Raw genomic sequence first — 12,885 nt, 5'->3', positions numbered from 1 at the left:
TCAGAGGCAAACGCTTAACTGACAGAGCCACCCAGGCGCCCTGAAATCTGTGTTTCTGTAGGATTACCTACCATGTCAGAGTAGACACATTCGAAATAGCTCTTTGGAGCTCTATCTGGAAGCAGTATTATTATACAGTCAAGTTGCACATATTTTAAACTCTGTGTTTTAGGAAACTTCTCTTTGGGGGATATGTTTTAGCAGATATGAGGAGCTGGCTTTGAGCCCTTGTCTTGGTTGGCAAAATGCAGCCTTGGTGTTTCTTGGCTGCCATCTTCAGAGAATTCTGTGGTGTAGATCTCTGCCACACCCAGGCTGCTGTCTGCACGGCTATGTTACCTCTGTGTTGCCTACTGTGGACGGCAGAGACTGTAGCGAGCGCTTGTTGCCAAAGGTGAACAGATCACTGAGACTGAGCAGAGCGCTTGGTTTTGTTTAGGATACTCGACAGGTCTGTAAGGTTTTGTTTTTGTTTGTTTTCAACATTGACTTAAATTCAAAATTTCATATATCACTGTCTGAATGTAGTTGTGTGGAATGACTTCCCACACAGAAATAGGCGAACCAAGCCTCTTAGAAATTGAGCAGTGGAGGCTCAGTGGAACGTCTGGGTTATGTCCTCGAAGACTGATGGATTTTCCTGCTTCAGGAGTTAATGAAGCACCAGGGCACCAGTCCCTGTCAGTCACCTCAGGTGCCATACTTCCACTGAGAGCAGCGCACAGCTTAATCTTTTATTCTCTTCCTTCACTTGATGCACACAGACTCTCCATTTATTTCCCTCAGACAACAAACTCTGTCCGTCCCGTGTCCTTTCTCAGGGGAAGCACAGGCCTTTTGCCTTCTTCCTGACCAAGGCCAATTCTTCTGTCTGTTCTTAAACCCATCCCGTCCAACTTCAATCTGTTATTCTCCGTTTTGTCCTTCACTGGTTTCTTCATCTAGGCCCGGAGTAACTTACTGACTTCAGAAGACTTTCTTAAAAATATAAAAATATGTTTTATTTTTCAAAAAACAGAGTTCACGATCAGCTAGAACGAATCAGTGTATCCTTACTATTTTACTGTAGACTCTGCTGAGTCTGATGTAGTGTTCGGAAACCCTGAGAAGATTCTGACTAGTCTAAACTTGCCTTACCTTTCTCTTGCTATCTTTAGGCCCGGCTGTGGTCCCTCACCAGTATTATGGAGTCACTCCCTGGGGAGTCTACCCTGCCAGTCTTTTCCAGCAGCAAGCAGCTGCCGCCGCGGCAGCAACTAATTCTGCAAATCAGCAGACTACCCCACAGGCTCAGCAAGGGCAGCAGCAGGTAAATGTAAACAGAATTTACCCCCTCTTCAGTGTGAATTTTAGTTAACCGTGTATCATTAAAAGGTAATACTGCTCCTGGTAGAGAAATGCTGTGGATCGGCGGGTTCCCTCTCGTGTGTGTTACCTGAGTTCAGGCTGAGACCTAACAGGGCTTACCCAGTGCCTTTTTTGATCAGGTTCTTGGTCTGCATAACTAGGTAAGATCATGAGATCGTGTAGGAGAAAAGCGCGTAGAGGCTCATCCACTTAAGGGGACATGATTAGCAAGTTGCAAACGAGTACTCATACAGCTAGTAAGAGCTGCTTTTCTGCCGTAACTACGGGATGCTGGGATGCTGTCGCTGCCTCCCAAACACTGTTCTTAGATCACCTCTGGCTCTCCTGCAGGCAGCTCGCCACGGACAGGGAGGCTCGTTCTCCAGACTGCTTATTGAGAACATCAGCTAAACTGGATAGAAGTCTTTAAACTTATCACGTCTGTTTTAACTTATAGTAATAAGAGCTTTTTAATTTGTTGGGAAAGAACAATGAACAGCAAAGCTAAGTATGCCCTTTTATTTTGAACAGGCCATTTTCTCCTGCTTACTAGAAAAATGCCTTTATTGCTGAAAATTGTAAATTGGAAAACTCAAAGGAAAAAAATCCTCATGTGAGAATAAAACAAAATGGGTGGTATTTGTAATTCTAGCTTTATTATTCAATTTTTTTTAAGATTTTATTTATTTATTTATTCAACAGAGATAGAGACAGCCAGCGAGAGAGGGAACACAAGCAGGGGGAGTGGGAGAGGAAGAAGCAGGCTCCTAGCGGAGGAGCCTGATGTGGGGCTCGATCCCGTAACGCCGGGATCACGCCCTGAGCCGAAGGCAGACGCTTAACCGCTGTGCCACTCAGGCGCCCCTGTTATTCAATTTCTGATAAAATCGGGGTTATGCTGTCCACATGGTTTTGAGTTTCTACAGTTTTTATGGTTTTCCATGTTAATTTAGTGCTTTTTAGAAATATTTACTAGCTATCTTTAAATCTCTCAGAGTATTCCATACTTTATTTTCACCAGTTTACTATTATTGGTATAACATCAAAATATTGCTGAATTAAATATCAATATTTTGATATTATAAGTAAGACTGATTGATATAGCCTTTGCATAAATGTATGATTATTTCCACAGAATAAAATCTTAGAAATGGAGGTTTTTTTGAGCAAATAAAATTTAGGCTTTGATACACATTGTCAAATTAAAGCTGTCTTTTGAGGCAAAGCACCATGCTCATCTGTGTACATGTGACAGGATGCAAACGAGAACGCTTTGGTTTTTACTAGTCCCACTAAGAGAGTGTATGTTTAATTTTTTAGATTCTGCAAAATTATAGAAAAAAACACAGGTCTTGAAATTCCAGCCAGTTTATCCTGGGTCAGTAATTTTATAGTTAGATAAATTTTTGGAAGCTAGCTTAATGCGCGATTTTCTTTGCAGTAGATACAGCTCTTGTTCCAGGTATGTAAGGGAATTTAGCAGATAATTTATGGACATACTGGGTCATCCCTGTGAATATATTTAATAGCTTACTCTTTGTGGATAGTCAGTGTTTAGTTTTGTGTTGATCTTTGTGTTTATTTAAATGGCTGCCAAATAAATTGTGGATTTGGTAGACAGAAGTAATTGCTGTGTTTTTAAAATTAGTTCTACTAGAGTGCACAAGAAAAATAGTAGTAAATACTTGTTCTTGGCAGTTTTTTGTTTAAAGCTAAGTGCTCTACCTATAATTTCTTTTATATTTTCTAATTCTGATAAATAGATTAGATGACTTCCCTTCGTAAGATTGAGGAAATGGAATTTGTGTGTCCAGGGTCACACAGATATGAAGTTATTAAGATTTGAACACAAATCTATACTTTCACAACTTGTGTTATTTTCTGACCATATTGTGATGTTTGGAGTTACAGAAAACCAGAGATTTGGTCTTTGTTCTACTACCGACTGGTTTTACACCTAGGGGTGGGTTGCATGAATAGAGAGAATATATAGAGAACCTCTGAATATAGAGAGACTATATCCTTAGCTATAAAATGGGCATTGTAATCATTTGCGTTTCAGGGTTTTCTGTCATCCACTATTACCCCACTTAGAAAAAGTTACTGGCATTCTTTTTTAATAAGCAACCACATTTTAGGTCCCGTGTTGTTTTTGTCAGTTTCTGGTTTCAGTTGTTTTAGGAAAATATGATTTTCTTGGTGAACTCCTTTGTCGTCGTCATTGAAGTGAGAGGCCCTTTTTCGAGTTTGCTTTTGACCTTTTTGGACTTGTCATTTTATCAGAAAACAGAACATTTGTTATGTTCTACGTATGGTAACTGTTCCACACCTAATTGCTGGAACTTTGAGCACAGTAGTGACATTCCAGCCACTCCATCTTACTTCTGATTCCTTCTTCTTTGTGAAGGTTCCTTTGACATCTGACAAAAATTTTGTTCTTTTCTGTTTCAAAATGTTTGCTAAAGAAAAACTCCTTGGGTGTTGGGTTGAAGCCAAGCACACATTGTCATACCTGGTGGTGATTTGGTGTTAGATGTGGCATTTTGAGAGAGAATGGCTTCTGAACTTTCTAGATTGGAGGAGACTATAGATGATAACTCTACTGAGCATGGTAAACTATAGAAGGATGAATGATTATTAATTAAAATATCCCCACTGAGCATCTACTTGCGTATTAAGTATTGTTAGGTCTCAAAAGCTGTATTTAAATCAGTACCTTTGAAAAGAAATTTGAATTTAACAGCTTTTGCACCATGAAGGTAAATAGTAAGCAGACTCCGAGAATAGTGTTTTATAAACAGAGATATTCAGTCATTTTTGTTGATTTTATTCGATGTTAAACTGTTACTTGTAAAATTTTACATATTTGTTTCCAAAAAATCCAGACTTGATAGCTGTTGATGAAATTAAAATACATGAATACTGGCAGCTGACTTAAGAACTTTGATTAATCATCAGGGTCCCACACAGATTTCTAGACAGTGGACAAAAAAGAAACCTGCTCTTCTCATTAAAACTTGGCCCAGTAGTCTGGACTGCCTTTCTTCAGGCACCTTGTCCCTTCCCCTGTCCCCCAACCCTTTACACAACTCCTAACCATACATAAACCTGGTTCACAATGCCCTATAGAAATGATGCTTTCACTGAAGTTTTATGCGTTCTTGAACTGTTAGTATTTGCCATATCTCTATTCATACTGTTTACTTTTCCTAGAGTGAGCGCTCTTCTGGGTCATTGGTTAGGCATCTTCTAAGTCTTGGTGCAAACACTCACCTGGGCAGCCTCCCTTGACTCTCCTATGTGGATTGAAACACTGCTTCTCTTGTAAAGTCCGTTAGATTCTTAGGTCACAGGCAAATAAATATTTTGATAGTAATTAGCTATTGGTTATTGATTGTCTCCTGGGTACGAGATATTATGCCGTGTAGACATTAATTCTCATACTCCCAACAGATCTGCAAGATCAGCCGTTACTCTCACTACTTTTACAGATAAAGAAATAAGAGACTTGGAGTCAGCTAAGTGTCCACACGACTCGTCTTGCCAGTATGGATGGTGGTGTTTCCCTTATGCTCATTTAATAAATAGTCGATTGTTAGTGATGTTTCTCTATTACATTTTTTACCAAATGGTAGCAAGAATAATCTGTACCCAGGTTCCTGATTATATGTCTTAACTTTTATAAAGAGCAGAGTGATAGTGAAAGTGATGTGATAAAAACTTTCTTTGCCTTTGAAAACATGCAAAACACATTTTATAATTTTAGCCTTGGTCTGTGGGTTTTGTGTTTTTACTTGCTGGAGTGTATAGATCTTGAGGAGTAGATTCTTCAGAGCATTCAGAGTAAGAATGATGACCACCATTTTGATACCTGTGTTTCATTCAGAAAAAGTGGATCCTTCAGCACAGTGACAGAACTGGTATTTTTTTTTTTTTTAAAGATTTTATTTATTTATTCGACAGAGATAGAGACAGCCAGCGAGAGAGGGAACACAAGCAGGGAGAGTGGGAGAGGAAGAAGCAGGCTCATAGCGGAGGAGCCTGACGTGGGGCTCGATCCCATAACGCCGGGATCACGCCCTGAGCCGAAGGCAGACGCTTAACCACTGTGCCACCCAGGCGCCCCAGAACTGGTATTCTGTACTGAAAAGGCAGTGTTCTTAACACTCCTCTCCGTTTAGATTGCGGTCTGTTGTGGAATTTATGAGAGGAGAAATAGAAACAGGTCAGAGGCCTCCTAAATCAAATCTGGTGATCTCCTTTCAAGCCATTTGGGTCTTGTTGAATGGCAATAGTGTTGTAGGGTACAGAAGGTGCTCTTATAACCATACAGAAAATATACTTTTGGTGTTTTTTTTTCCCCCTTTAGACACAGGTATTTTAATCTAACTGTGTGGGTAAATTACCCCTGTTCATCCTATCTAAACTCCCCTCCCCACTCCATCAGACTCCTCCACCCACTTATATTTTACAGAGTTGCCATTTATTGTCTGTCTCATTCAGTAGAATAAAAGCTTCAAGAGGGCAGGGGCTCTGTCTGTCTTATTCATTGCTTTATTTCTAGTACCTGCCGGATGGTAGTCATTACGTATTTGATTAATGAATCATCATTTTTTTATGCATTTGGCTGCTTATAAAGGTGTAATAATGTTTAAGAATGGTAGAATGAGATTTTACTAAATGAGATGTTGCTAATTGAATTTTTATCCTAACAGCAATGCCATATAAAACATTATAGGAAAAATAGTTTACAACTGTCAGTTTTTAAAAGTTGGCCCAACTTAAGCACATGGTGGGTCTTAGGTATTTTCAGTGAGAAGAAAATAGTTGACTTATTTCTGTCTCCCAGGTTCTCCGTGGAGGAGCCAGCCAGCGTCCTTTGACCCCAAATCAGAACCAGCAAGGACAGCAAACAGATCCGCTAGTGGCAGCTGCAGCAGTGAATTCTGCCCTTGCTTTTGGACAAGGACTGGCTGCAGGCATGCCAGGTGAGGCTGCATTGGTGTTCGCTAATACTTGGAGGAAAAAACAGTCTGCTTGTTGGGGGAGATTGAGAGGAGAACAGGCAGTGCTAGAAGCTTGGGTCGGCTTGTCATTATTTGGGGACTGGCAAGGATGACATACACTTGCCCTCACTTAGAACATAGTTCGCTGATGAGAGCACCTAATTGTTCTGAGCCAGTCTCCATCTTATATATATCTCCCCACACATTGCTTGGAGTATGCTCTATTCCTTTGTGATGATCTGTTTTCTCCCTTAGGATTAGGGATGGTAGAAGGAGTGGGCCAGGCTACTTTAGCATCACTCCAGGGTGTTAGCCTTCATGCTGATGTCTCTGAACAGTATTATTGGGAAGTTCCTAGTGTTCCTTGATGGGGTGATCCCTTACATTTCTAGGGTTTCTCCCGAGCCAGTGGCAGAGGTGCTTTGTAGCTGCCTACCTGTGATTGATCATGTATCTTGAATATATGTTATTCTTGGCTCACTGTCACCTGGTCTTATTCTTTGTGTGGGTTGGAAGTAATTTGTGCTTCTTCCTTTGAAAGAGGTCCTTGTAAGACCTCAGCATAAATATATGCGTTCTTACCGATCGTGGAGTATAGCCCAATTAATAGGTCTATTTACGCATTCACTGAGTAACTTTAACATGTATCATCTATTATATTACTTATTAAGCATTCAGGTTTTTTTGGGACGTCACCTGTAATTTCTCCTGTTGTTCAATAGGATTTGGAGATTCCATCTCATATGGTGACGAAAGATCCTATTATTTGAAGTGTGTCTAGGTTTTACCTGCTAACTTGCAGGATATTTATGCTTACACTGTTACGAGGTGTGAAAGTACTATGATTGCTGTAATCATTTGTACCCTCTGTTACTTCTGTAGTCAAGAAAACATAAAAAATTGTCAGTGTTTGATTTCTGGTGATAACCTTGGTTAGCACTTTGAAGAGCACGCGTGTTCCCTATCCTGCCGAGTTCCCTTTCTTTTATTTATTTATTTTTTTTAAGATTTTATTTAATTGTTAGAGCAAGACCACATCAGCAGGGGGAGCGGCAGGCAGAGGCAGAGGGAGAAGCAGGCTCCCCACTGAGCAAGGAGCCCGATGTGGGGCTCCATCCCAGGACCCTGGGGTCATGACCTGAGCTGAAGGCAGATGCTTAACCGACTGAGCCCCCCAGGTGTCCCCTGAGTTCCTTTTCTAACACTTAGCAGATGGTAAATAATGCTATCCCCTCTTGCTCCACATACCATGCTAGGTCAGTCACATTCGTCCTTTAATTGTCGCAGGAACTTTATGGGGCAGTTATTATTATTATCCTCATTGAAGAAATGGATGCTCAGAGATGCAGGGTCATACAGCTATCTAGGTGGTGAAGCCAGGAGACAAATCTACGTCTGTCTGTCCCCACAGCTGAGAGTCTATGACTGTTGACAATAAGCAACTACCCAGGAAACACTGTTAGTTTCATATATACTTGTATGTGGCTTAATATTCCCAGGTTACCCAGTCTTGGCTCCTGCTGCTTACTATGACCAAACTGGTGCCCTTGTGGTGAATGCAGGAGCGAGGAATGGTCTTGGAGCTCCTGTTCGGCTCGTAGCTCCCGCCCCAGTCATCATCAGTTCCTCGGCTGCACAAGCAGGTGAGCTTCCGTCTCCGTGAACTCCTGTCAGCAGTCCAAAAGGGGCGACGGATGATGTTCTTACAATATGTTGAAATGTACTTTATTTGACAGTTCTCAATATAGCAATTCTGCCCTGTAATATTTCAAAGAGAAAATCAGAAGCAGCAAGTGACCTCGATAGATTCTGTTGACAGCCATGTACCAGCTGGTTAGCAGCAAGGACCTGCTCCACCGTGAACATAGGAAGTTGGATTACTCACACAAAATGGCACCGTTGGCAGAAGTCCAAGGCTAATTTCACAGAAATCCATGACATTATTTTAAGATAATACTTTTTTTGTTGTTTTTTTTGTTTTTTGTTTTTTGATGTTGTTTTTTTTTTTTTTTTTTCCAGAGGGGGTGGGATGGAAGGAGTAGTGAGAAGTGGCAGAGCAATATATTTTGATGGGGGGGTGCAATAGGTTTTTATTGTAAGCTTTATATATGGGTGTATGTATATTAAGAGTATGACTTAGGAACAATAGTGGGAACATCTAGAAGAGAGCATGTTCAGGAATTCGAGGGGCTTGCTGACAGTGGTTCTGGAAAAGTTCTCAACAGTGATATTTGTGGAACTTGAGATTTTAGGAAGTAGTCATATTTAAAATGGCTACATTTGACATCTACCTATTTTAAACTGTAGACTCTTTAAAGCTACCACTGTAGTGAATTTGGCTTCCATGGTATTTTGACCAAATTGGAAGCAGAAGTAGAAAATAGAAGCCTCAGATGGAAGGCTCAAAGGCAGATTCGTGTAGTTCTTTACAAGGCTCGTGTCTGCTTTGCGAAGCTAGGAGCGCGTGACAGCGTTTCTGGAAGGCTAGCGCCGAGGCTGGGGGACGCGGCCAGCGCCTTTCCCAGCCCAATGCTTTGCTTTCTTCTTCGTAGCTGTTGCGGCGGCCGCAGCTTCAGCAAATGGAGCAGCCGGTGGTCTTGCTGGAACAACAAATGGACCATTTCGCCCTTTAGGAACCCAGCAGCCCCAGCCCCAGCCCCAGCAGCAGCCCAGTAACAGCCTGGCGTCCAGCTCTTTCTATGGCAACAACTCTCTGAGCAGCAATTCACAGAGCAGCTCCCTCTTCTCCCAGGGCTCTGCCCAGCCTGCCAACACATCCTTGGGATTCGGAAGTAGCAGTTCTCTCGGCGCCACCCTGGGATCAGCCCTCGGAGGGTTTGGAACAGCAGGTAGAAATCCGACTTAAGTGCTGTTAAAACTGAATTTTTGTTATTTTTGCAATCTTTATGGAACACTGACGATGCATGGAACCCTGGACAGATACCCCAGGCAGATCTGGACCGAGCCCCGTGGGAATCCGGCCGTCCCACATATCTTTGAGATGACGGACTGTTAAAATCAAGTTTTACAGTTGGGGCTGATTTCAGGTTTATGCTCATATTGCTACTTATTTATACTCTTATAGTCGATTTGTTTCAGGGATCAGAAAACCAGGGGAGGTTTTTTGCAGGCATTGGAAAGAGCTTGGAGGGAAGTGTAGAAATGCGGATGTTAAAAACTGAGGGAGAAGGACTGACCAAAGACCACAGGGTAGTGTACCCCACAATCTGCAGGCCTTACAGAGTTGGGAGTTTGCTCCAGTCTTTTGAGAAGAATTAAGGTGGATATTATGGAAAAGTGGGAAGAAGGACATTAGACTGAGATATTTTTAATGTTTTGATGGGAGGATAAAGCAGGAAAGTAGTAAGGAAAACAGTGGGATAATTGCAGTGTTTGTAAAACAATGTGATCTCAGAACAGAAGGGCGTGTTTGAGAGAGAGAATCTTAAATTGGAATTGGGGGCTAGCAATAACTCTTGATTGAACCCATTGAGAAAACAAGCTTTCACATGTAAGTCTTGTGTAGTGGGGAAATACCCCATTTACAAATCTTTTTTCTGTACTCCGTTTTTCTACTAGAACCTTTGGGTTGATGAAAGGCATTCTTTCTAGCCCATTTTCTTTCACCTTTCCATAGCTTATGTGGCCGTCCGAGCTTTTTACCCCATCCCCACCCCATAATACGTGACACCAAAGGAAGGTAAATTTAGCATTCGTGTGATGGTTTGAACAAAAGCTTCATGTTAGCCTGAGCCATGTCCTCTTTATTCCTTTACCTGCCCCTAGAACTGCCACATGCGCAGTTAGGCTGTCTCTGCTGACAAATTCGCGGTGGTAAGGAGTCTGGATCAAAGTGTTAGGGACAGGTCACTGGGCTTGTTCTTCAAAGAACAGGCCTTTTCTTATCTGCATTGTTTTAATTCCATTTTAGTTGCAAACTCCAACACTGGCAGTGGCTCCCGCCGTGACTCCCTGACTGGCAGCAGTGACCTTTATAAGAGGACATCGAGCAGCTTGACCCCCATTGGACACAGTTTTTATAACGGCCTTAGCTTTTCCTCCTCTCCTGGACCCGTGGGCATGCCTCTCCCTAGTCAGGGACCAGGACATTCACAGACACCACCTCCTTCCCTCTCTTCACATGGATCCTCTTCAAGCTTAAACCTGGGTAAGAACCATTACTCTAACACCACCTTGAACTCTACAAATCTCTTGCCACTGATGACATTACAAGTACTTTGCGTAAGCAAAGGACAATCCCTTTATCCCAGGAGTGTCCTGGGTGTTCTGTGCCTTCCTTAAGTGCCTCATGTTACTTAGGCTGTACCTCGAGAGCACAGCAGTTTGGATTTATTCAAGTTTGGGTGCACCCCCTGTATATGCACTTCAGCTGCAGTCTGAACATCTCGTCTTTGGCTACACGTGGGAGTCTTTCATTATAAACCCCGTACAGATTCATTTTCAGGAAAGCTGGAAAACACAGACATAGACAAAGAATGTGTTCACCTAGTGTCACCACCAAAATATCACAATTAATATTTTGCCTTATTTTTCAGACTCCCTCCCCTCCCCCCATACACGCTTAATATCTTACTTTTCCACATAAAATGTTTTATTTTAAAAAATTGCCAAATTCTTAAATTTTTTTTTGGTATAAACTACCTAGTATGCTAATGAGTGTAGATGTGTATTTCTCAACTGTATGTTTAGGTTGTTACTGTGTATAGGGATTAAAAAATGTTACCATCTAGATCCTAAAATGAGGAAGGAAAAGAGGATTGTAAACAGCAGTCTGTAAGAATGAGAAGAAACTTACATTAATACTTTGGGTGGTGCATACTTCCTTCCCTCAGTTACTTACCGAGTTTGCATTTTGAAGTCCTGATTTATTTCTTAGGTGGGAAAAGTTGAGCATTGAAGTAGAGTAACTGTGCAATTTATGGTGCAGCGCAGACGCATATGAGAATAGATGGGGGTGCTGTTAACAGTGAACTCTGTGATGACAGACCTAAACCAGCAGTGTCCTAGGAAGAGTCATCATGTATGGCCACTTTCCCCAGAGGATTGTGTTTGGTTTTTATTTTTAATTCTCTGTTTATTTTTCTTAGAGCAGTTTTAGCTTCATAGCAAAGTTGAGGGGAAAGGACAGAGATTACTCCCGTGCCCTCTTCCCACACACGCGCAGGTTCTTCCAGTAGCAGCACCCCACCAGAGCGGTGCCTTTTACAGTTGGTGAACGTACATTGACACGTCATTATCTTCCAGAGCTCATGGTTCACACGGACTCTTCAATTTCTAACCGGCAAGATTAGAAGCGGCTTTATGGGCTCCGAGATGAGGACTGACTGAACACAAATAGTATGCTTTGGAAAGACAAAGACTGGGGAAGTGATTTATAAAAATCAAAGAAGTCCTGAAGGGGATAGGATAGTAGAGATACTATTCTAGGACTAAGAGTGCTATCTCTGAGTTGGAGAGGTGGTTTTTAAGGCAAAACTATGTACCTATGTATGTACATACACATTTGGGTGAGTGTGTGTATATCCTGAAATCTCACATGGTCAGAGCTGTGCTTGTGGAACTCGTCGTCTCGGGTCATATATGGACGTTACTTTAGAGAAGTTGTTGGGCCATTCCAGATCGGTGAATCCATGTTGGACAGGTAGGGCAGTGGGTTACATTACACAGCGGTGTTTCCCAGGGACAGAATGCTTGGCTTTAAGGACTGAGGGTTAATGTACATTGTAAGGGGTGAATCAAAGTCCCGGTTTCGTGTGTAGATGGAAGGGGGCTAACACTTACGGAGTAGTTACTATCTGCTACCGTTAATGGTTTTGGGTGCTGGCCATATAACTCTGGCAGGTGTAGGTATTTTGCCCATGGTACAGAAGTGAGGAAGTTGCCTGAAATATCTTGCCGAGGTCTTCTCATTATCTGGAGATTTAGCGTCAAATGGGGCTCCAAAGCCCACACCATCAGTGTATGTCCTGTCACGTGATATGCCCAGGGTTATCTTTTAAACCAGTGCATTATCAAATCCGGAAGTCTTACCTTTTAATTCTTGATTTAAACATTTGAACTATGTCAGCTCATATTGACATTCATAGTAAACCAATGAAATCTTACAAACTTTTTTTTTTTGGGGGGGGGCCAGTCCAAGAGCCAGGTGGTAAATATTCTAGGCTTGCAGGTCAGATGGTCTCTGTAGTAAGTATTCAGTTCTTCTGTGATGTACAAAAGCGGCCACAGACAAAATGGAAATGAATGTGTAGCTATCATATAGTCAAACTTTATTTCCAAATCAGTGGCAGGCCAGATTGTCCTGTGGGCTGTAGTTGGTCAACCCCTGGACTAGATGCTGTGGCTCTTGGTGTTTGAAATGGAGCTGGAATCAATACTTGCACACACGGTGCCTTTCCTCTTTCCAGTGTATCAGCAATGTCATGAAGTATACTTCCCATTATACTTCCTTCTTAATTCATGCTTCCCCTGTGAAGGAGGAAATAACTGTTGTTGCAACTTATTTCTCATT

General features: G+C 41.9%; 1 protein-coding gene and 1 non-coding gene across 32 annotated transcripts in view; both read left to right on the top strand.

Annotated features, from left to right (window-relative positions):
- The window catches only part of PUM1 (pumilio RNA binding family member 1), a 128,788-nt gene that overhangs the window by 86,733 nt on the left and 29,170 nt on the right, over positions 1-12,885 (top strand). For 13 of the 31 annotated variants that reach the window (XM_044390466.3, XM_044390468.3, XM_044390467.3 and 10 more), the window contains 5 exons: positions 1,158-1,309; positions 6,197-6,335; positions 7,853-7,996; positions 8,906-9,202; positions 10,285-10,521. In XM_044390466.3, coding sequence (XP_044246401.1) covers positions 1,158-1,309; positions 6,197-6,335; positions 7,853-7,996; positions 8,906-9,202; positions 10,285-10,521 — 969 coding nt within the window. The remainder of the gene's footprint in view (positions 1-1,157; positions 1,310-6,196; positions 6,336-7,852; positions 7,997-8,905; positions 9,203-10,284; positions 10,522-12,885) is intronic. The other 18 variants (XM_048222027.2, XM_048222029.2, XM_048222038.2 and 15 more) reach the window with 3 other exon arrangements.
- On the top strand, positions 6,453-6,530 carry LOC113268634 (small nucleolar RNA SNORD103/SNORD85). Its single transcript, XR_003321171.1, has one exon. It is a non-coding gene; the product is annotated as a small nucleolar RNA SNORD103/SNORD85 (small nucleolar RNA).

Source organism: Ursus arctos, unplaced genomic scaffold (genome assembly GCF_023065955.2).
Source record: "Ursus arctos isolate Adak ecotype North America unplaced genomic scaffold, UrsArc2.0 scaffold_32, whole genome shotgun sequence".
Taxonomy (NCBI): domain Eukaryota; kingdom Metazoa; phylum Chordata; class Mammalia; order Carnivora; family Ursidae; genus Ursus; species Ursus arctos.
This window is presented reverse-complemented; position numbering and strand designations above follow the sequence as displayed.